The 24,913-nt window shown below is 41.3% G+C and overlaps 1 protein-coding gene and 1 long non-coding RNA gene across 5 annotated transcripts in view; one reads left to right on the top strand and one right to left on the bottom strand.

Annotated features, from left to right (window-relative positions):
* Positions 1–24,913, bottom strand: part of LOC142100226 (uncharacterized) — a 401,704-nt gene that overhangs the window by 17,410 nt on the left and 359,381 nt on the right. The gene's annotated exons all lie outside the window — the stretch shown is intronic.
* On the top strand, positions 1,768–24,234 carry LOC142100225 (uncharacterized). Of its 4 annotated transcripts, XM_075184157.1 has the most exons (6): positions 1,768–1,865; positions 2,035–2,119; positions 3,076–3,432; positions 3,802–4,173; positions 4,673–4,785; positions 5,026–5,399. In XM_075184157.1, exons 2-6 carry the CDS (start codon positions 2,074–2,076, stop codon positions 5,128–5,130), a joined length of 993 nt encoding a protein of 330 aa, XP_075040258.1. In that variant the 5' UTR covers positions 1,768–1,865; positions 2,035–2,073; the 3' UTR covers positions 5,131–5,399. The 4 variants fall into 4 exon arrangements, with proteins under 4 accessions (XP_075040258.1, XP_075040260.1, XP_075040259.1 ...); XM_075184159.1 differs by lacking the exons at positions 4,673–4,785; positions 5,026–5,399 and adding exons at positions 22,103–22,215; positions 23,865–24,234 and having other exon boundaries at positions 1,768–2,119; XM_075184158.1 differs by lacking the exon at positions 5,026–5,399 and adding an exon at positions 23,865–24,233 and having other exon boundaries at positions 1,768–2,119.

Here is a 24,913-nt window from a genome sequence, read left to right as displayed (position 1 = left end):
TCTTATTGAATAGCCCTGTACATTGATATGGTGAAATGCTCACTCTATGGGTGTACTTATGTGCATTTTGCAGGTTCAGTAGAGTGCACAAATGGTATGTTACGAAAAAAACGGAGCAAAGTTTTGTGTTATGCTGAACACCGTAATAATCAGCAGTATGTGGTATAATTGAATGTGTTTGTCTGCAATTTTTTTTTTGTAAATGTTGTCAATAGGCTGCTAAGCAGAGACTCACCCTCCAGGCTGCAAATTTCAAGCCAGTCACTGTTGTACCAGGCAGTTGCACACAAGGCAAGAAGTGGGGGGGGAGCAGGTTCCCAATTGGAGGTACTTAGGATCCCCTCTGGTATTGTACAGTGTGACCATGGAAAGGGAAAACTGGTTTTTATGTCAACGTCTTTCTGCTTGAAAAAAATGTTGCCAAATCTCAACTACATTACAACAGCCCGGTACTTACTCTCCTCCACCAGTACCTGTGGCTGCTCAGCTGGTTCAAGTGCGCCAGCTCCTCCTCCTGAGCCGCCTCATCTTCCTCCTCCTGGGACTGCTCCTCCTCCAGGGCCAGAACCTCCTTCTGAGCTACCTTCTCCTCCTCCTGGGTCAGCTCCTCCTCCTGAGCTGCCACTTCCTCCTCCTGGACCAGCTCATCCTCCTAAACCGACTCCTCCTGGGCCAGCTCCTCCTCCTGAGACACCTCCTGCTTCTTAGCCGCCACCTCCTCCTCTTGAACTTCCTGCTCCTCCTCCTGGGCGAGATTATCCTCCTAAACCACGTCCTCCTCCTCCTCCTGGGCCACCTCCTCCTCCTCCTGGGTCTTCTCCTCCTCCTCCTGAGCTGCCACTTCCTCCTCCTGGGGCAGCTACTCCTCCTGAGCTACCTTCGCCTGTGCCACATCCTCGTCCTCCTGGGCCAGCTGCTCCTTGTGAGCTGCCTACAGCTGCTCCTCCTGGGCCACCTCTTCCTCCTCCTCAGCCATCTCCTTGTTCTGGGCTTCCTCCTCCTCTTCCTGTGCCAGCTCCTCTTCCTTAGCCAAAAAGACAGTTGTCAGCGCTTATTCTTTAGACTGCATATCTGTGTGTCTAGCAAAATGAAAACATGAAGTATTAGTTCATATTTTGATCAAAAGACTTAAGCCTGCATCCCAACGTCAAGGGCACCTCATTATATGCAGGTCCTACACTGACCTATATGCTTTAAACACCATTAAAATGCAGTTAAAATCAGATGCACTCACCTTCCAGGTATAGGGGTTTACATCAAGCAAGGGCTGGCTTGTGAGCCACACCCAAATGTGCCTTAAATAGGCTTAATGGACAGCTGCTATGACAAAAAGGTAATATTTTAAAACAACAGTGTAATCCATGCAGTCAATGGAATCAAACTCATGTGCATATATATATACAGTTGTAGTACCGTATATCCCCATCTAGGGACCGTAGTGCCTACTCTCAGCATGTCCATGTGCTGAGTGACAGCTAATGTGGAGAGTGACAGGTATTGTGAGGAGTGACAGGTGATGTGAAGAGTGACAGGTAATGTGATGAATGACAGGTTATGCTGAGAGTGACAGGTGATGTGGAGAGTGACAGGTAATGTGTAGAGTGACAGGTGATGTGGAGAGTGACAGGTGATGTGGAGAGTGACAGGTAGGTAGGGTGATTTGGGTGTTGCTGCCCTCTCCTGAATCTCCTGTACATGATTGGTGGTGGGGGAGGGGGGTATCACCAATCTAAGGAACAAAGCTGTGAAAGTAGTGGAAAGGGAAGTAGGAGACTCATTAACCACTGGAGTGTGCTCAATAAGAGAAACCCTTTATTAACCTCTGGAATGCCGAACTGTTGTTGTCTTCCGAGTGTCCCATATAGGTAAAGGACAGTGTTTTTTTAAACAAACTTTGAGAACTTTTCTTGTAACAAGTTCTGTGCCGGACAATGCCAGATATTCATACACTTCACAAACCGACTAAACTTTCTTTGTACATTCGCTCAATACTCTGCTATACCTGGCTAATGTTAAATATTATTGTGTCATAAGGAAACTGAGATCCAACTCTCATTGACTCTTCACAGCGACATGAAGTCTGTAGTTGGACTTTTACTGATACTGGGCGGTTTACAAGGTAAGAGATCTATCTATCTATCTATCTATCTATCTCTCTCATATCTATCTATCTATCTATCTATCTATCTATCTATCTATCTATCTATCTGTTTTATATCTTTTTATCTTTTTATCTATCTATCTATCTATCTATCTATCTATCTATCCCATATCTATCTATCTATCTATCTATACCTTGTCTATTTATCTATCTATCTATTAATCTATCTATCTATCTATCTATCTATCTATCTATCTATACCTTGTCTATCTATCTATCTATTAATCTATCTATCTATCTATCTATCTATCTATCTATCTATCTATCTATCTATCTAGCCCATATCTATCTATCTATCTATCTATCTATCTATCTATCTATCTATCTATCTATCTATACCTTGTCTATCTATCTATCTATCTATCTATCTATCTATCTATCTATCTATCTATCTATCTATCTATTTTTATAAATCTCCCATACGAACGGCTTCTAGTCATGTAATATATTATAGTATAGGTGCTGGTAAACTTGATTTATACTGGTAATATCTAGAACTGAAAACTCTGTTAGATTAGAGATAAATGAGATGAGGTATAGAAGTAAAATTACATAACTTACATAACTTACAGACTTCCTATCACAGTTCTACTGAAATATTCGGCTGCTTGTACTAATCACATGAATTTTTATTCCAATCTTCCGCTGGACATATCTACAGAATGTAACTTATTTTATAACTATAATTTCCTTTGCATACTCCATGGCAGCCCTTACAATAGGCTCTCTCCCTAATCCGCTGGGTGTAGACACCTGGGGGTGTATAAGGTGACCCCCCTGCATTCTGGTGCCTGTTTCCTGTCTCAGCTGAGGGAGGAGTTAGAAATTAACTGTGAATATATTAATCTGCTTTTCTTCAATCGCTACAAAGATATCAGTTTATTGATCAATCCATATTTTCCCCTGTTTATCAGGAATTCATTTCCAGACCATCCACGTATCCCAGATCCCTGTAATAGTCACCCCAGAGGGTAGCTCAGTCACCTTACCCTGTAACTACAGCATCAGCGGAGCAGAAAATACAACATCGGGCACCTACAAGTGGTACAGACATATGGTGAGGACTGGACCTGAGGTCTCTGATAGTAATAAGTACTTCACAGGTCGAATATCCAGAGCGAAAGCAGATGACTTCTACAATAGAAGATCAGCCGGTATCACCCTGCACAGAGTACATGTCTCAGACACCGGGATGTATTACTGTGACGTCACTTTCCAGCACGGTGGAGAAATATCCGGACACGGCCCTGGGACATTACTCAATGTGACCGGTACAAACCAACTATTAATGTACAGGAGGTATTCTCCACCAGTATCTATCTATCTATACATCTATCTATCTATCTATCTATCTATCTATCTATCTATCTATCTATCTATCTATCTATCTATCTATCTATACATCTATCTATCTATCTATCTATCTATCTATCTATACATCTATCTATCTATCTATCTATCTATCTATCTATCTATCTATCTATCTATCTATCTATGTAACTTCTTGTGCTCATCACCTGGATTTTTATTCAAACCTTTCACCCTTCCTACTGACTACAGAAAGTAACTTATTTTATTTATATACTATTCATCTATTTCTTGATTATTCATCAATCTTTGTTTCACTTTTTTTTTACCAGGATATCACTCCCAGACCATCCACGTATCCCAGATCCCTGTAATAGTCACCCCAGAGGGCAGCTCCGTCACCTTACCCTGTACCTACAGCATCAGCGGAGCAGAGGATGTAAGATCCGGCTCCTACAAGTGGTACAGACATATGGTGAGGACTGGACCTGAGGTCTCTGATAGTAATAAGGATTTCACAGGTAGAATCTCCAGAATGGACCTAGATGAATTTATTACTAGCAGATCAGCCGGTATCACCCTGCACAGAGTAAATGTATCAGACACCGGGATGTATTACTGTGACGTTACCATCCAGCAAGATGGAGAAATATCAGGACACGGCCCTGGGACATTCCTCAATGTGACATCACTCAATGTGACCGGTGAGTACCAAATATTAGCAAATAAGAGATATTCATTTGAACTCCCCTCCTGATGGCACAGACTTGCTTAGTGGTCCTCTCCGTCCATTTCAAAAAATGGATTCATGATATGACAATGACCGCTCCCCCGGGAAAGCATCTATCTTTCTATCTATCTTTCTATCTATCTATCTATCTATCTATCTATCTATCTATCTATCTATCTGGTATGGGTGTAATATGTGGGGGAATTCCACTGCCATAGAAATATTAAACTCTGATAATATCTAAACTTATTCAGGGGCGCCAAGAGGGGGGAAGACAAGTACAATGTAACAGGGCCAGGGCCTGTCTGGGGGCCCTTGCCTGCCTGTGCTATGGGAGGAGCCAACAATGTGGTGTGGCCATGCCCCCTTCGGCACCTGTGGAAGGCCCTCCAAGAAGTTGCTGTACCGGGGCCCAAAATTCATTTTGTCGGGCCTGCACGTATTACAGCTTGTATTTCTCTGTAACCTTCCAGCATCCCCCGATGTGACAACCAGACCGCTCTCCTACATTGTCCAATATGTGATCAGAATTATTCTCGGGATCCTGGGTTGTTCATTACTCTGTTTCTTCGTTGTGACATCTGCGGTGAGTGAGAATTGTCCTGGTTCAGTTTATATCACTTCTATATAATTATTGAAACCATATAAAAAGAAAACTTCATCTTATAAGAATTATATTGTCCAGGCGGATTTAAGTATTTACTTTGTCCTGTCCATAGGTTATAACTAAACTCCTTATGGCAAATACAATGAACAAATCTGCTTGGACAATAGACCTCTCTAAAAGTGGGGATTTTCCTTCAATTATTTTGTTTTTTTTCTTCAGGTTTTTCCATTCAGAAGAAGAGATGATCCGTGTTCTGCAACAGATAGCGATGGACCTCCGGCTGCTGCCTCTCATCCTATTGTGATCCTAAAGGAGATTGGTTGATGTATAGTTCCTGTAAAATGTGGACTTTAATATCTCACAAAGTCTTTTATTGTCTAAGATGAACACGAGATGAACACGAGATGAACACGAGATGAACACGAGATGAACACAAGATGAACACGAGATGAACACGAGATGAACACGAGATGAACACGAGGGTCCTGAGTCTTTAAGGAGAGCAAAGCATAAAAAATGAATAGCTGGCACCTGGGCAAAACCATGTTACATTGGAGGGGAGGTAAATTTAATATGTGGGGACAGATTTATAGTTGGGGTAGGGCATGTCCTAGATCAACTTTACATTTCACTGTAAAAATAAAGCTCTCAAGTATTATATCTACTCTGGGCTAGATAATACACAGCCAGGATTAACTTATACACAAAATTATAAAATAATTTGCACCCCTGGCATTGTAACATGGTTTGTCCCGGAGAACATTTGCTCATCGGGCCCGAGATGAACATGAGATGGTTTTGGTTCCTTGTCTCTTAATTGAAGTATGTAACAAGTAAAAATAATCTGAAAACTTACTTTTTGAAAGTACTTATTTTGATCAGAGTATCTGAATAAATGGAGTTTTCCTGCCTAAGAGATACTTTATTCATATGATATTACTTCCAGTGCTTTGTCTGCTCTGTGATGGCAGCTTAGTCTCTCCCGGTACGTTACGACCTGAAGGTTTTCCTCTATTCTGATTAGACCAGTTCTCATTTTCTTGTGATTTGATTGTGTAACTGTGAAATGTTTCTTTTTAAATTCTTAGTTTGCCTGAATCTATCCATGGCTGACTGATCATATGATATAAGAGGGGAATTATGTTATTTACTCTTTTTATTACATGATATTGAAATCCAACATTAAGTTGGGATCCCACTACTGCCTCCATGGTGCCAGCATTACAAACCTCTTGTTTTGGACGCAAACGTCTAACATATTTATGACATTTTTGAAATGGGGAGAACGTTTCTTCTTGAATGTTCATATGCATTGTCTTCCTTCTGTCAGAAATTCCTGAGCCGTCTTTTAGTATCTAAAAAACAAAAAGATAGAGGGAAAGAGACCCCAATGACCACTAACTCTCACTTGTCCTTTTCCTACCGACTTTGAAGGACTAAATATACGTCCTAGGGGCACTGCATTGGAATCATTCTTCCTCCTGAAGGAGCGTCTGTGAGTCCATATGGAAAACACACATTGTCCAGCAACACTTTAAAAGAGAAACCCAAACTGGGAATTGGGGGGTGTCAGTCCTAGAGGTCAGCCAGGCTCTGTGTTCTGGTTCTTCTTCCATGGCCTGTCGGACTCTTGTTATCTTGACACCATGTTCTTTACACAGCGAGGTAGAGACCTGCATGGACTACATCTGGGCCTCTGTTCTCAACCCTTTTATCTCCTCTATGAGCAGCTGCTTCCTCTGTCCAGGATGATTGATTCATTCCTATTCATTCCCCCACATCACCAAAGATACAGAATAATATCTACCCCATCTGTCCAGCATTCTGCCCTCCTTCTCCACTTACCAGATATATATCAGTCTGATACAGTACCTAGAACTGGAGGAAATGGAAGCGGAAAATGTTCTTTGTCGCCCCCCCCCCCTTATATTCCCATCCTGTTTTATTCTTCTAGAGTTCTTCTGATACTTTGTAACATTGTCTATTTCTTAATCTTTATATGGAGAGAAAAGGAAGAAATGGTCTAATGGGAAGAATTCCTTTTTGAGAGTTTTATTTAGTAACAAACTTTATTTTATATCACCAGCTGCTATTAGGGAATACACTGCTTTATCTTGTCATGTGGATCCCAGTAAACCATCCAAAGTGCCCTATTGAGGAGAATTTCTTATTTTACCCGTTGCTATTAGTAAATAGCTCCCCGCTCTCCTTCCATTGTCTATGAATTAGAGGGAGGATGTCTGGGAACACTGTGAGATAAAGAAACCTGAGTGTAAATAATTGTCCATTCTCACTTGTTCTCTCTACTGGGGACAAAAAGGTCCACTATAGATATAAAGATTTACAGGGAACCTTTATAGAAATATATATATATATATATATCACCTGAAACACACAATTTATACTTCACTGCAGATAAACATACTTTTTACTGGCCATGTTTTTAATTATTAAGCTATTAGAGAGGACGAAACACATTAAACCTTTTCTGGTGGGTATTTTATGTATTACTACAGGTGTTACCTTGGTTGGAAAGTGGATCCATGAATCCATTATCCTGTGTTGATCCCTTACCGTTAGACATGAGTATTACATAGGTTTGAAATTGTTTTTAAAGTTAGAATATTCGCTATAAATTAGACTAAAAATGTGCATTAAACTGGAGCAGGGCAGAAAGTTCGTCCATGTCTCAGCGCTAACGGCTGCATTGTAAAGTACTTTTAATATTTTCCATGTGAACTGCAAAATTGAACATCAAATTGGAGAACTGGGATGTTTGCTGCTCAAATTAACAGAAAGCATTAAAAATACTAAACTATGTAGCGTGAAACAAGCTCATATACTATATATTTTCTAGTTTATTTTAACATCTTTTAACTGCGAGCTGCAAATTTTGAACTTTGATCTTCAAATTCTAGCCAAGAGCTTAGTAGTTATAACAAACCACATGGTGGTTAAAATGAGTTTCATTGGTTCAATCACAAGTGTGAGTTCGTCTAACCTACCCGGTCAAATTCAGAACTGGCTCCAATAGTTTGAGCATCTCTGTACTAAGAGTCACTAACCCTTTATGTTATACAATGCTAATGTCTTTTTACAATACTTTTTTTTACAATTTCTTGCTTTATTTTATATCCTGCTATCATTTATACTCCTGAAGAAGAAGTGTACAATGGACAAAGGATCTGAACTCAGAGCATATTCCTTCAATTCCTGTATCCAGTGTTACCTGCACCTTTACTTTCATATTAATCATTGTTTCTCAGCAGTTCTGATGGAGTTTATTAGATTTATTTAAGATTACATATTAATAGTGGGGATTTACCATATTTAACTCCTGTACTGTATATTCTATAGGTTATTGACCTCCCCACCCCCTTGTTACATATACGTTCCTATCACACACTATGGGCTGTCTGGGTGCAGACTACGTAGATCTCTGACCAGTCTTCATTGTGTAGGTTCTGCCTGAAAGCTCCAATATAAGATTACATATTGGGTGCAGACCCTTAGTGGTCCCTCACCTTCAGTGCAGTTATTATTATTATTATCATTTATTTGTTAGGCGCCACAAGGTTTCCGCAGCGCCGCACACAGTACTAACAGTAGACTATACAGGGTATAACAGTACAGAACAATAAACAAAAGTACCAATACTTCAGAAACTCCAGGCAGGCAGATGCAATAGACACGGAGCAGAAGAACAATTAGGGAGACAGGAGGGAAGAGGGCCCTGCTCATTCGAGCTTACATCCTAAGGGAGGGTTGACAGACCAGGCACAAGAGGAGCCGGTTGAGGCAATGGGAGAGAGGGGAGAATGAGCGGAGGAGATGGGGGTTAAGTGGATGGTTGGTAGGCTTTGAGAAAGAGGTGAGTTTTGAGTGCACGTTTGAAGGAGCACAGAGTGGGAGAGAGGCGGATGGAGCGAGGGAGGTCATTCCAGTGAAGGGGGGCTGCACGGGAAAAGTCCTGGATTCTGGAATGGGAAGAGGTGATCAGAGTGGAGGAGAGGCGACGGTCATTGGCCGAGCGCAGGGAGCGGGCGGGAGTGTGAATGGAGAGGAGGTTGGAGATATAAGGGGCAGTAGACTGGGAGAGAGCCTTGTAAGTGGTGGTGAGGAGTTTGAAAAGAATTCTGTAGGGGAAGGGGAGCCAGTGAAGGGCAAGGCAGAGAGGGGAGGCAGAGGAGGAGCGGCGTGAGAGGTAGATGAGTCTTGCGGCCGCATTGAGTATAGAGCGGAGGGGGAGAGACGAGAGTGGGGGAGGCCGGTGAGGAGGAGGTTGCAGTAATCCAGGCGGGAGATGATGAGTCCATGTATGATAGTTTTGGTGGCCTCCTGAGAGAGAAAGGGACGGATGCGGGCGATGTTGCGTATTTGGAAGCGACAGGCAAGGGAATGAATGTGGGGGGCAAAAGAGAGAGAGGAGTCAAGGGTGACACCCAAGCAGCGGAGTTGGGTGACAAAGGAGATGTTGGTGTTAACGACAATGGAGAGGTCATGGTGGGATGGGTGGTTGGGAGGAGGAAAGACAATGAGTTCAGTTTTGGAAATGTTGATTTTGAGAAAGCGCTCCGACATCCAGGAGGAGATGGCGAAGAGGCAGTCAGATACCTGAGCGAGGAGGGTGGGGGAAATATCAGGTGAAGAGATGTAGAGTTGAATGTCGTCAGCATAAAGGTGATACTGAAGGCCAAAGGAGGAGATGAGAGCACCAAGGGAGGAAGTATAGAGGGAAAAGAGTAGAGAGCCAAGAACGGAGCCCTGCGGGACTCCTACTGCAGTTGTATTAGATGTTCTGTATTGCAGACGGATCTCGAGCCAGTAAATAGTTTACTTGTGGAGCAGACTGTTTGCACCTTTACAGACACCAAGCTTCATGGATGGGCACCTATCAGATTTTTTTTTCATCACAAATGAATAGTTTCTTTTGGAAGCACCCAGACACGTGCAGGAGAATATGGGTGTGTAGCAGCATTGAGGTACAAGGAGTTGATGAGAAGAATTTGCAAAATCTATTTAAATGTGTTGGCCCTGATATGACACTAAAAGTCCTTCATTAGGTCTCATAGACAGCTGCCAAGACAACACAATGCCCTATTTTGATCTAAAACCAGAGAAGACATAAGCCAGCTCTTGCTAGATGTAAGCCCCTGTAAGTAGGAGATGAGTGCATTTGGTTTTAAATGTATTTAAATGGTGTTTGAAGCACATAGGTCAGTGTAGGACCTGCATACAATGCGGTGGCCTTGACGTTGAGATGCAGGCTTAAATGCTTTGATCAAAATATGAACCAATACCTCATGTTTTCATTTTGTAAGATACACACAGATATGCAGTGTTAAAAGTGCAGACAACAGCTGTATTTTTGGTTCAGATGTATTGTTGCATTGAATTGTTGTGATTACATACCAATAATCTACATTAATCTAGTAATCTATAATTTACATACACTAATTTTCTCTTTCATGTATTAAGTTTACTGTAAAAGACATTTTAGAGTATATTTACTAAAATGCAGGTTTGAAAAAGTGGAGATGTTGCCTATAGCGACCAAACTGGTTCTAGCTGTCATTTTGTAGAATGTACTAAATAAATGACAGTTAGAATCTGATTGGTTGCTATAGGCAACATCTCCACCTTTTCAAACCCGCAGTTTAGTAAATATACCCCTTATGTTTTTTTAATACTTTTTTTTTATCCTTTCTCACTAAACTAATAAATGAAAATGTGGCATGTGACAGGATAGATTTAAGAAAAAAATATCCTTGTAACTTAAATGTAAAAAATAAACATTAAAATATTGCAATCTAAGGCAACACATAAGGGCCGTTTACCATTGTAAGTACTACTGAATTTAGAAGAAAGAGAGAGATAATAATTCATTTTTGCATTCCCAGGGTAAAGTTGAATTTTGTCCTGCTGTATAAGTAGTATAAGTAGTATAAGTAGTATATCTACTGCTCACGGGCCGGATTCATTAAGGAATGCAAAGTGAGCGCAATTTGCAATTTTTTTAACTGGACGGTACGAAAGTACTCTCGTATTCAAGTACAAGCGGATCTCAAGAAACATTTCTAGTTGAATACGGGTATAAGGACGCTCTGCCTATACAACACTTGCTGTTTGCAAACAGATACAACACGCAGCAGGATACACAATATATATATATATATATATATATATATATATATATATATATATTTATATATAAATCCCATTAGAATGCACAGTTAAAAAATAATTATTGTATATATATACAATAGTACAATACTAATAATAATAATATAATAATAATAATAATACAATCATGAAAAAAAAGGTTCTTTTTACCATGAAATACATTTATTTATTTTATCAGGATGATATTAATGCCTACTGAACATAAAAAGCATTATTACACTTGCTCTTAACTGTAAACACGTGTTCTAGCTGTATACATACACAGCTGTCCTCACTATCACTTTGGACTTACAGCTGCTCTGTAGCCGGTGCAAGTGATACGGCCTAAGATCACATACCGCAGAGATGTCCAGAGCTTGAATCGGACGGATGTGTGTGCGATCAGCCTTGGCGCACCCTTACTGTACATTGCCTATGTGCATACGCCCCTTCCCTCTCCAGTTATGTCCTTGAAATCATACACTGTCAGAAGTATCCTTGCGTTTGAAGATGAATTGCATGCACTGGTGTACACTGGTGTACAATACGTTTCTGAGCAAGTGCAGAGCAATTTTTATGCAAAATACTGTATGTACCATAAATTACATTCCTTAATGAATCAGGCCCCATGTGTAGTGTTACACTTAGAAACAGTAACACTGCTATCTAATGTCTTACTGTCGTATTGCATCCCCATTAAGTCTTATTGAAGCAGAGACATAAGTGGATGACACTGTGAAGTCATTCCTTAGCAGTTCTCTCTAGCAAGTAAACAAACATCATGTTAGACTCCTCCATGAAGTTTTAGGATTCATGAGTCAACCTGAGAGCTGCACATTTAAATTGGGGTCTCCATACTGTGAATCCAGGAGATCATTTACCTGTATATCAACCTTATTAATTGAAGCTAAGTAAACTTAAGCTGTAAATTATTATTATTATTAAATCATTTCTTATCTATATTTTGTGTCAGTTTATCATTCTTTCTTTGTGCTAGTATTTCAGGATTGCAATCTTGGTAACTCATTACAACTCCACACATCGCAGTATACCCATGTGTGGAGTACAACAATTTTTTTCCCAAGGTAATCTGGAGAATTTAGTAATTGAAACATGTCACTGTTTCCTACATGCATTGTGTCACAAGTTCAGGGTCAGAAGGATCCTCGTGGTCTGCTTGGCTGGACACTACCCACAAAGAGGTACTAAGGAGGAGGAGTCTAATGGAGAGGAAGGTTTTCACCAGGGATCCCCACAAAGAAATATGGACTTTGCGGCTCCCAGACCGCAGGTCACAGCCCTCTTAGTGGGTGACAAGTTGAGACCTAGTGAAGAACACAAATACTAAGGTCTGAAGGATGGAAGTCAGCCAGCAGGAGTAGTCTACCATAGTTGGAAGAGGTGCAGAAAAATAAAAGAGTGGGATAGGTCACAGGTGATGTGTAGAGTGACAGGTGATGTGGAGAGTGACAGTTGATGTGGAGAGTGACAGGTGATGTGGAGAGTGACAGGTGATGTGGAGAGTGACAGGTGACGTGGAGAGTGACAAGTGATGTGGTGAGTGACAGGTGATGTGGAGAGTGACAGGTAATGGGGTGAGTGACAGGTAATGTGGAAAGTGACAGGCAATGTGGAGAGTGACAAGTGATGTGGAGAGTGACAGTTGATGTGCTGAGTGACAGGTGATGTGAAGAGTGACAGGTGATGTGGTGAGTGACAGGTGAAGTGGAGAGTGACAGGTGATGTGAAGAGTGACAGGTGATGTGGAGAGTGACAGGTGATGTGGAGAGTGACAGGTGAAGTGGAGAGTGACAGGTGATGTGGAGAGTGACAGGTGATGTGGAGAGTGACAGGTGATGTGGAGAGTGACAGGTGATGTGGAGAGTGACAGATGATGTGGAGAGTGACAGGTGATGTGGAGAGTGACAGGTAATGGGGTGAGTGACAGGTAATGTGGATAGTGACAGGTGATGTGGAGAGTGACAGGTAATGGGGTGAGTGACAGGTAATGTGGTGAGTGACAGGTGATGTGATGAGTGACAGGTGATGTGGTGAGTGACAGGTGATGTGGAGATTGACAGGTAATGTGCTGAGTGACAGGTAATGTGGAGAGTGACAGGTAATGTGGAGAGTGACAAGTGATGTGGTGAATGACAGGTGATGTGGAGAGTGACAGGTGATGTGGAGAGTGACAAGTGATGTGGTGAGTGACAGGTGATGTGGTGAGTGACAGGTGATGGGGAGAGTGACAGGTGATGTGGAGAGTGACAAGTGATGTGGTGAGTGACAGGTGATGTGGTGAGTGACAGGTGATGGGGAGAGTGACAGGTAATGTGGAGAGTGACAAGTGATGTTGAGAGTGACAGGTAATGTGGTGAGTGACAGGTGATGTGGAGAGTGACAGGTAATGGGGTGAGTGACAGGTGATGGGGAGAGTGACAGGTGATGTGCTGAGTGACAGGTAATGGGGTGAGTGACAGGTGATGTGGAGAGTGACAGGAAATGTGCTGAGTGACAGGTAATGGGGTGAGTGACAGGTGATGGGCTGAGTGACAGGTGATGGGCTGAGTGACAGGTGATGTGGAGAGTGACAGGTAATGGGGTGAGTGACAGGTGATGTAGAGAGTGACAGGTGATGTGATGAGTGACAGGTGGTTTGGAGATTATGGAGCTGCTGCACTCTCTGAATCTCCTGAAAATGAACGGCGGGGGTGGGGGGGGGGGGGTATTATCAATCTAAGGAACATAGTTGTGAAAGTAGAGGAGGGAGAAGTAGAACATTTTCATTAACCTCTGAAGTCTTCTCAATAAGAGGAACCCTTCATTAACCTCTGCAATGCTGAATTGTTGTCATCTTTAGTGCTCCATATAGGTAGAAGACAGTTATTACTTTTTTGTACTACTATAATGTCCCAGGTTCTGTGCTGAATAATGGCTGATATTTATATGACTATGAGAAGATGGCAGCTCGTCTGCTTTTATAACCTAACCACGAACTGGATATTTTTTACATCCGCTCAGTAACATACAAACCCAGAGTCATGTAAAAATATAGTTTTATAATAAGGAACTGAGATCCGGCTGTGTCATTGTCTCCTCACAGCAACATGAAGTCTTTAGTTGGGCTCTTGCTGATACTGGGTGGTCTACAAGGTACGAGATCTATCTATCTATCTATCTATCTATCTATGTCATATCTATCCATCTATCTATCTATCTATCTATCTATCTATCTATCTATCTATCTATGTCATATCTATCTATCTATCTATCTATTTATTTATCTATCTATCTATGTTATATCTATCTATCTATCTATCTATCTATCTATCTATCTATGTCATATCTATCTATCTATCTATCTATCTATCTATGTCATATCTATCTATCTATCTATCTATTTATTTATCTATCTATCTATCGATGTCAGATCTATCTATCTATCTATCTATCTATCTATCTATCTATCTATTTATTTATCTATCTATCTATCTATGTCATATCTATCTATCTATCTAACTATCTATTTATCTATCTATCTATCTATCTATGTCATATCTATCTATCTATCTATCTATCTATGTCATATCTATCTATCTATCTATCTATGTCATATCTATCTATCTATCTATCTATGTCATATCTATCTATCTATCTATGTCCTATCTATCTATCTATCTATCTATCTATCTATCTATCTATCTATCTATCTATGTCATATCTATCTATCTATCTATGTCATATATATCTATCTATCTATGTCCTATCTATCTATCTATCTATCTATCTATCTATCTATCTATCTATCTATGTCATATCTATCTATCTATGTCATATCTATCTATCTATCTATGTCCTATCTATCTCTCTATCTATCTATCTATCTATCTATCTATCTATCTATCTATCTATCTATGTCCTATCTATCTATCTATCTATCTATCTATCTATATATCTATGTCATATCTATCTATCTATCTATGTCCTATCTATCTATCTATCTATCTATCTATCTATCTATCTATCTATATATCTATGTCATATCTATCTATCTATCTATCTATGTCATATCTATCTATCTATCTATCTATGTCATATCTATCTATCTATCTATCTATCTATGTCATATCTATCTATCTATCTATCTATCTATCTATCTATCTATCTATCTATGTCATATCTATCTATCTATCTATCTATCTATGTCATATCTATCTATCTATCTATCTATCTATCTATGTCATATCTATCTATCTATCTATCTATCTATCTATCTATCTATCTATCTATCTATCTATCTATCTATCCATACATACAGTGACAAATGTGTGTACTCTTTAATTCCAGGGGATAAACTCTCATAAGAATAGTTTCCTGTGATCCAGCTTCTTACTGATAAATCATAGTATGTTATAGTGTCAAACCAAGCCTCGCTTACACTGGTTCTCAGGTTGAATTGTCTTTTAGATGACCTTTAGGGCCTCCTTTAGAAGGTTCCCCAGGGCGGCTCTTCAAGGGTTACTGAAAGGCTGTATGATCAGTAGTTGTATGTAAAATCGCAGTGCCGTTGGGGCGGTCCCTCCTGTGGTTCAAGCCTTAATCATGTGCATTATGTACTTTATATAACTACAAGGCTCATATTAAATTGTAACACTTCTGAGCTTTTCATCTTGAATATAATGGGAGTCTTGTAGAGTTGGATGCTTAGTGTACTGCCTATTATGCTTTTTACTTCTGTGCTTGCCTTCAAAGCACTAATTACTGTTGTGGCCATATAAAGTCTTCTTTGCCTTGAGAAAGCTAACAGCGAAATGCGTATCGGCACTACCGTGGTTGTGTGAATGTCTGTAGTGATTATACATGTATTAAGCTACTCAGCAATGTGCTTTAGTTACTAGTTATCCTGGCAGGGGCAGATTAGCAAATGTGCTGAATTGTAGCGAAATCGAATATTTATTTAGAGAATTCCATCTGCCCGGGCTAACTAACCCCGCTCAATAAGGAATGAATGACTCCTTGAATGGGTTGTCTACAACCGTCTCACCTCCTTTCTCCCTTTTTACTCACTCCTTGACCCGCTCCAATCCGGTTTTCGCCCCCTCCACTCCACTGAAACTGCCCTCACTAAGGTCACTAATGACCTCCTACTCGCTAAATCCAAAAGACACTACTCCCTTCTTATCCTTCTTGACCTCTCTGCTGCTTTTGATACCATTGACCACACACTCTTTTTGCAAACTCTCAATTCTATAGGTCTCTGTAACACTGTCCTCTCCTGGTTTTCCGCTTACCTCACCAACCGCTCCTTCTCAGTCTCTACACATGAATCCACATCCCCCTCTCTTGCCTTACCTGTTGGCGTTCCTCAAGGTTCCATTCTTGGCCCCCTGCTTTTCTCCCTCTACACCTCCTCCCTAGGGTTCCTCATCCGCTTTTTGGGGTCCAGTACCACCTCTATGCTGATGATACCCAAATCTATCTTTCAACCCCTGACCTCCACCCTTCCCTTATGTCTCGTTTCTCCTGCTATCTCTCAGCCATCTCATCTTGGATGTCCCAACGCTTCCTTAAACTCAATATTTCCAAGACTGAACTTATCATCTTTCCCCCCTTCCAGAACACTTCCACCCCCCCCCCTTTCTATTTCTGTTATAACATTACCATTGTTTCTGTCCCTCAAGTCCAATGCCTTGGGGTCGTCCTTGAGTCCTCCCTCTCCTTCAAGCCTCACATTATGTCCCTCTGAAAATACTGCTACTTCCATCTTCGGAATATATCCAAAATTCGCCCCTTTCTCACCACGGAAGCTACGAAAACCCTCATTCACTCGCTTGCAATCTCTCGCCTTGACTACTTTAACCTCCTTCTCTGTGGCCTACCTGATTCTCGCCTTGAGTCTCTTAAGTCTATCCTTAATGCTGCTGCCCTCCTCATTTTTCTCTCCCGCCACTCTATCTCTGCTGTCTCCCTCCAACAGTCACTACATTGGCTCCCCATAGCCTACAGAATTAAATTTAAACTTCTCACCCTTCACTTTAAAACTCTTAATTAATCCTCCCCTCCCTACATCTCCAATCTCATCTCTACCTACACTCCTAGCCGCCCCCTCCGCTCTACCTGTGACCGCCGCTTCACTGATCACCTCTTCTCACTCCCGTCTCCAGGACTTTGCTCGGGCTGCTTCTCAGCTGTGGAACGATCTTCCACGTTCCATCAGGTTAGCATCTACTCTCAAAAGCTTCAAGTGTGCCCTTAAGACTCATTTCTTTATTCAAATTTATCAATCCTCCTCCTAACTCTCTCCCCCAGTTAGTACCACCCTATTTGTGTCTCCCCTTTCCTTTAGGATGTGAGCTCTCAGGAGCAGGGCCCTCTTTCCTTGTGGGCTCCTTCTACTATTCCAACCCTATTTTCTTAAGCTTCGGCCTACTTCTCTCTGATTTCTACCATCACTTTCACTCATTGTCCCAGTAATAAATTGATTTGCATCCACCATGTTACCTGTGTCTGTGTATAAATTTTTGTTAATTTTTGTTCTTTTTGTATCATGTTGTGTCATGGCTCACTGTTATTGGTATGTTATGTACGGCGCTGCGGACCCTTTGTGGCGCCTTATAAATTAAAGATAATAATAATGACATGAACCCAGTATTTGTCTCCATAGTCCAACGTTAAACAGACTTTTGAAGACACGGTGATCACGAGTGAAGCCAGAAAACCCTTAGAGAATATATCTAATATTTTACTGTGCACGATCACAGAGAAGGGAGGATTATTATGGCTCTGACTATTGGATGTCTTGAACTATTGCACCGTTAATATAGCTCTGTAACAGTCTTCATTTAACCTATTGAAGTGAATGAGTCATAATAGAGGTACTGGCAGTATCTGGTTTTGCAGCAGAAATCATTATATACCAACTGGTTAAGCAGATACGCTAAAAGCGCACATAGGTGCAGTAAAATAAGAAAGTAGGGATTACACTAATACCTTCATTGCTGATAAATACTAGAAGTGAATCACAGTAATCATCACATGTTTTAAAACACTAAAAAAAAATTCTTATCAATTATTATTTTGTTTTCCTATTACTATCTAAATTTATTTTATATTTCACTAAAAATGTTTTGTACTAATAGTTTTGGAAACAATGATAACAGTATTTTTAGAAAATTGAAATAAAGATTGGATTTCAATTTAGTCATAATGTGCATCCTATAAAACCGACCTCTTCTTGTTCCCTATAATTGCTTTTGGTTTAAACAAGTCAATTGGATACACCAGTAACATTTGTAACATACACCAATACTCATAATTAGGGAAGTCTAAGAATATAAAATTTACTTGTGCAGTTGGTCTCATTTTACCTTAATTGTCTCTCACCCTCTATTCATCAGGATATCACTCCCAGACCATGCACGTATCCCAGATCCCTGTAATATTCACCCCAGAGGGCAGCTCAGTCACCTTACCCTGTACCTACAGCATCAGCGGAGCAGAGGAGGTAACATCCGGCTCCTACAAGTGGTACAGACATATGGTGAGGACTGGACCTGAGGTCTCTGATAGTAATAAGGATTTCACAGGCAGAGTCTCCAGAGAGGACACAGATCAATTCATTACTAGCAGATCAGCCGGTATCACCCTGCACAGATTACATGTATCAGACACCGGGATGTATTACTGTGAAGTCATTATCCAGCAAGATGGAGAAATATCCGGACACGGCCCTGGGACATTCCTCAATGTGACATCACTCAATGTGGCAAGTAAGTATCTATCCATCTATCTATCTATCTATCTATCTATCTTCTATCTATCTATCTATCTGTCTATCAGCTAGATACTTGGTTTAGGAAGGCAGGAGAGAGGTTAGGTGATGAAAGATAGATTTGCATGTCTTTGGCTTAGTGGTGGTATTGGAGGCTAAATGATTGAATAAGTCCACAGAGAGAGGTGGTGTAGAGAGAAAAGAGCAGAGAGCCAAGGACAGAGCCTTGGTGGACTCCAATAAAAAGGGGAAGAGAGGGGGAGGCAGAGTCAGAAGCAGACACGCTAAAAGACCGGCCAGAGAGGTAGGAGGCAAACCAGAAGAGAGCTGTTTCGCGAAGACCTATAGAGTGAAGGGTGGTGAGGAGAAGAGAATGATCAACGGTGTCAAAAGCAGCAGAGCGTTTAAGGAGTATGAGAAGGGAGAAGTGACCTTTGGACTAAGAACTGAGAGTAAGCTCTTTGTTACTTTAGTGAGGCCAGTTTTAGTTGAGTGAAGGGGATGAAAGCCAGACTGGGGAGAGTCAATTAGAGAGTGGGAAGGAAGAAAGACAATTGAAGACAAGTCGCTCGAGAATTTTAGGTAAACAGAGATATGGGGTGATTTCTTGAGAAAAGGGAGATGAGTGCATGCTTGACGGCTCTTGAAGAGACGACAGGTGGCGGAGGCGAGTCTGGCAGAACAGATATCATTGTGGACAGAGTCAATTTTGTCTTTAAAGTACGTGACAATGTCGAGAGCATTGATGGACGAGGGGGGGATGTTGTGGGGGAGGACACAGTAGAGGAATAATGGTAGCAAAGTGGTGTTGGGTTTTATTGTACAGGGATGAGAGGAGGGATGTGAAATAGATTTGTTTGGCAAGAGAGAGGGCAGAATAGTAGGAGGAAAGGATGAATTTAAAATGAATGAACTCAGCGATGGAGCTGGATTTCCTCCATTGGCGTTCAGAGGAGAGGGAGCACTCTTGGAGGAGACAAGTACGAAGGAAACTGCATGCAAGCGACTTTGGGCGGGAGAAGGGGGCAAGGGGTAAAGAGGCGGTAAAGGAAAGGAAATTGTAGGCAGAGAGGGGGAAGACTGAACTGAAGAACTTGGAGATGTCACAGAGATGGGAGAACACTAAGTCCAGGGAGTGACTATCACAGTGGGTTGTGAGAGTAGTCCATTGGGAAATGCCATAGGAGGAATTGAGGGTTAGGAGTTTAGAGGCAGCAGTAGTAATAAGAGAGTCGGTAGGGAAGGTAAAAGCAACGATAATAATAGTGGGTAGACCAGAAGGTAGCAAAGTTATCAAGAAATTGTAAGGAAGGGCCAGGGGGACCATAGATGACAGTAACACAAAGGTGGAGAGGAAAGAAGAGGCGGATAGAGTGAACTCCAAAGGCAGAGAAGGAGAGGGAGGGTTCCGGGGGAAAACTGCTGAAGGTGTAGCCAGGAGACATTCGGACATCTACACCACCTCCTTGGCTGTCCCCAGGATGTGGAGTGTGGCAGAAGGAGAGACCCCCATAGGAGAGTGCAGCAGTGTAAGCAGTATCAGAGGGGGAGATCCATGTTTATTTAAGGGCCAGGTAGAATAGGCGAGGAAGAGATCATGAATGGGAGTGAGCTTACTGCAGACAGGGCCAAGGTCCAGTCCAAATCCAGCTCAAACCCAGTTTCATCTCCTCATACTTGTGATGGCAGCAAAGCCTTGAGTAGCATTGAAAATACAATGAATTGCATAGAAGACTGAAATAGCTGTTGCAGGGGGGGGGCAGTGGCTGAGCAGTTAGTACAGCTGAGTAACCAGAGAGGACCTTGTAGTGAAATAAACTGACGGAGAAAACACATTTTCTTGAGGTGAGTTTAAATAAGTTCAAAACAGACTTCTTTAGATGTGACGCTTGCAGCCAGTGAGAGATGGGGGAACATCAGGAGTAAAACATGAAGCTTCAGGTGAATGTGACTGTTGTCCGTGTGTAGCTGTGGTATCGGGTAGAATGTTCTTCTCCTTTTTCCTCCTGTTTAATTCCGGTATAACTCCGAATTATCTAAATCTTAATACACTTGTAACTAACACACTTAGAACTACACACTACCGAAGCAGCCAATGTACAATGATTTTATATGGTTAACAAACACATGTGATCAGTGTCTTCAATCAGCCCCCAATAAACTTCCAGATCAAAGGATAGTAATAAAAGTCTAAGACAAACAAAGAGTGAAATAGCAGTATATCATGTATAAAAAAATGAAATAAAATAAAAATAAATAAGTACTTTCTGATATTCAGTATTGGTGTAATATGTGGGGGGACAGTATTGGTCTAATATCATTGTCATCATCATCACCATTTATTTACATAGCACCACTGATTCTGCAGCGCTGTACAGAGAACCCATTCACATCAGTCCCTGCCCCGGGGAGCTTACAGCCTAAATTCCTTAACATACACACACACACAGACAGACAGAAACACAGACTGGGGTCAATTTTGTTAGCAGCCAATTAGCCTACTAGTATGTTTTTGGAGTGTAGGAGGAAACTGGAGCACCCGGAGGAAACCCACGCAAACATAGGGAGAACATACAAACTCCTCACAGATAAGGCCATGGTCGGGAATTGAACTCATGACCCCTTCACTGTGAGGCAGAAGTGCTAACCACTGAGCCACCGTGCTGTAATATATGTGGGGATAGTATTAGTGTAATATATGTGGGGACAGTATTGGTGTAATATATGTGGGGACAGTATTGGTGTAATATATGGGGGGACAGTATTAGTGTAATATGTGGGGGGACAGTATTGGTGTAATATGTGGAGGGACAGTATTGGTGTAATATATGTGGGGACAGTATTGTGTAATATATGGGGGGACAGTATTGGTGTAATATATGTGGGGACAGTATTGGTGTAATATGTGGGGGGACAGTATTGGTGTAATATATGTGGGGACAGTATTGGTGTAATATATGTGGGGACAGTATTGGTGTAATATATGGGGGGACAGTATTGGTGTAATATATGGGGGGACAGTATTAGTGTAATATGTGGGGGGGCAGTATTGGTGTAATATGTGGGGGGACAGTATTGGTGTAATATATGTGGGGACAGTATTGGTGTAATATGTGGGGGGACAGTATTGGTGTAATATGTGGGGGTCACAGTAATAGTCTTATTAGAGTGGTCACTGTTGGATATAATGTGTGAAAGTGGATATAATTTGGGAATATTTACAGTCTCAGCTTTGAGATATAAAACACATTTTCTCATCACTGTTCTCCATCCAGGACTAATCTTATTCCTCCCACACATAAATATGATATTATATTATATTATATTATATTATACTGTTATATATTCTCTGTAACCTTCCAGCATCCCCCGATGTGACAATCAGACCGCTCTCCTACATTGTCCAGAATGTGATCAGAATTATTCTCGGGATCCTGGTTTTCTCGTTACTCTGTTTCTTCCTTGTGACATCTGCGGTGAGTGAGAATTGTCCTGGTTCAGTTTATATCACTTCTATATAATTATTACACTCATATTATATGTGAGCTCCTCCTTCAGAGAATGACATTGCCCAGGGAGATGTGGGTATTTCTGTTGCCCTTGGATATGACAGCAAATAATATTTCTGTGCTTAGTATACAATGTAGCTACACGTCAGATCTCATCATATGTTAGGGTGAAGAAAAGTAATGAATCTGCCTGGACAATACAATTCTCTAATGTTGAGGTTTCCTTTAATATTTTTTTTCAATTCTGCAGGTTTTTCAGTGAAAGAGATGATCCATGTTCTGCAACTGATAGTACCCCCCCCCCCTCCCCCTGCTGCTGTCACCGTATGTACTCCAAGACCTGCGTCTCCCATCCACATTCATTACTGGTTCCCATTCCCAGTTACAGGACCTTTTTAGGACTGCACCCGCTCTGTGGAGTCCCCTCCCTCACACAGTAAAACTTTCCTCCAGTATTCAAACCTTCAAGCGGTCTCTGAAAACCAACCTCTTCAGGCAAGCTTATAATATTCCTCATTCCTCAACCACCCTCTTATCCTCCCAAGGTTACACTAGTTCCACCCTTTACACAATTTACACAAGACAACAACCCTCTGACTAACATTGTTGTGTGACTGGAACATATAGCAAACAAATACCTGTGCAATCAGGCTGCACCAATATGTAATATGTAGACTTAACCTCATGTATCAAACTCCCATTGTCCTATAGATTGTAAACTTATGAGCAGCGTCCTCTTACCTCTGTCTGTGTTACCCAGTATCGTTTTATTACTGTGTTTGTTGCCAATTGTAATGTGATGCTGAATATGCTGGTGATATATAACTAAATGTTATTAATAATAATAATAATAATAATAATGTATATTTCCTATCAAATATGGAAACTATCAGCACTGGGCGATGAGAGGCAGGGCTGGTGACAACCTGCAGCGTGGGGTCCCCTGGTCATAATGTGACACAGCCCCAGCCTAAAAAACCGCAAGTCCCCAATAGGACAAATCAACCCATGACAGCCCTGGCGCACCTGTACTGCTCCTGTGCCGTAACACATGTGGTGGCATAAACGGCATAGGTATACTGGCGCTTGCAGAACTACAAGTGCCAGCATACTTATGGCTGTAAGTGCATATCGTAGTACTTCATAGAAAAATGATGCAAAGAAATATCACACACACACTATATAAAAATCCTTTATTTAAAATAAACCCTTTCACAATCCCTCTTTCACCAATTTATTATAAACCTAATTCCCAATGGATCCTCTCCTCTTTATTTTGCCTTTTAATCCAAAGGGAAAATAAAAAACAAATGTACACAGCTGAACTGCTCCTTTCTGAGCTCTGACGTGAATGACAGGCCATTGGGGTCAATACAAAGCGGCTTCGTTCTGATTGGTCAGAGCATGAGAAAGCTGCTCTGATTGGTTAGTTGCAGTGAGATCCCAGGTGGGGACAGAGTAAACTTCATTGTACCAATGAGGCTTATTGATATATTTTAAAGATTGTCAAAGTCATTTTTGGATGAAGCTAATATATTAGTAAGAAATATATTTATACACTGTTTTGTTTGTTTGATCTAATATGTTTTGTCAATTGGATCCTTGCATGTGAGCAGCAGTGGAAGAGTTGACTTGAAGACCAGATGTTCCTATCACTAGTGGACAAAGACATTCCAAGTTTCTTAAAGAAAACCCATTGCAGACAAGGGATCCTGATGGACCAAGAAACGCCTAAATGCTGCCTCAATCATTTACAATATGACCTTTGTGAATTTGTAAAACTACCTACTTTGTTACTGAAACAAATAACTGCTTCATTTCTAGAGGAAGAATATCAAAGATTGAAATTTGGGTGATATTATCACAGCACATGATTTTATTTTGTAAATAAACCATTATACTTTTTTTTCTTAAATTTTGTTTGCTGTAGAAATTGAATTATTGCTTTAACAAGATCTCTCATACTAATATGCAAATGTTATTTCTATGAGCAATTTTCTTTGACCTTGATTGAAGCTAATATTAAATTCATTTTCCATAATTCTTAGAGGAAGAGTCAATTACAAGTGGTGCCCTGTGGCAACAGAAGGGTTAATGCGTGCAGTACCGGCAATTATGGTTCTGAAATCTGATTGGGCTTGGTACTGGGATGTCCTACGCTGGTTATAGATACTTGTACCTGTGTGATAACCTGAAGACCTGCTTGAGAACTTCTCCATGCTAAAAATCCTGTGACCTACAGATTAGACCCAAAATCTAATCCATTCCCAGCTGCCTGAGGTTGGATCCAGCATCCAGTACCATTGCTCTGCCAGCTACCCAGCATCTCTGGTCAGTGTGATAGACCAGGGGGGGATCCATCCACAGCACCCTGATCTATAATAAGAGGTCAGGGGTACCAACCCAGGTACACCAGCAAGGGGGTACACTAGCAGTGACATTTACCCAGAAGGAACGCGGTTCTGGATGCTGGTAAGGAGTCCAGTGGTGGCAGCATTTGTAAGTCCCTCCTACTGCGGTTAGAGGGCGCATTTGGGATAAAGAAAGGGAACGCTGGCACAGTAAGCCCAGCCGGTTCCCAGCAGCAACAGACAGGGTGGCATAGGCGGTCCATCCTGCCACAACTCCTGAGATCACTGCGCTCCTGTTATCTTTCTCATCATTA

The sequence above is a fragment of the Mixophyes fleayi genome, chromosome 8, assembly GCF_038048845.1.
Source record: "Mixophyes fleayi isolate aMixFle1 chromosome 8, aMixFle1.hap1, whole genome shotgun sequence".
Taxonomy (NCBI): domain Eukaryota; kingdom Metazoa; phylum Chordata; class Amphibia; order Anura; family Limnodynastidae; genus Mixophyes; species Mixophyes fleayi.
The sequence above is the reverse complement of the archived record's forward strand: the minus strand, read 5'-3'. Positions and strand labels throughout refer to the sequence as shown.

What these genes read in the sequence shown, in the direction of transcription:
- LOC142100225 (XM_075184157.1), top strand. Translation starts at nt 2,074, where the DNA reads ATGAAGTCTGTAGTTGGACTTTTACTGATACTGGGCGGTTTACAAG. An exon ending in GACATCACTCAATGTGACCG is followed by an intron (nt 4,174 to 4,672) that starts GTGAGTACCAAA and finishes GTAACCTTCCAG; the next exon opens with CATCCCCCGATGTGACAACC. An exon ending in TCTTCGTTGTGACATCTGCG is followed by an intron (nt 4,786 to 5,025) that starts GTGAGTGAGAAT and finishes TTTTTTCTTCAG; the next exon opens with GTTTTTCCATTCAGAAGAAG.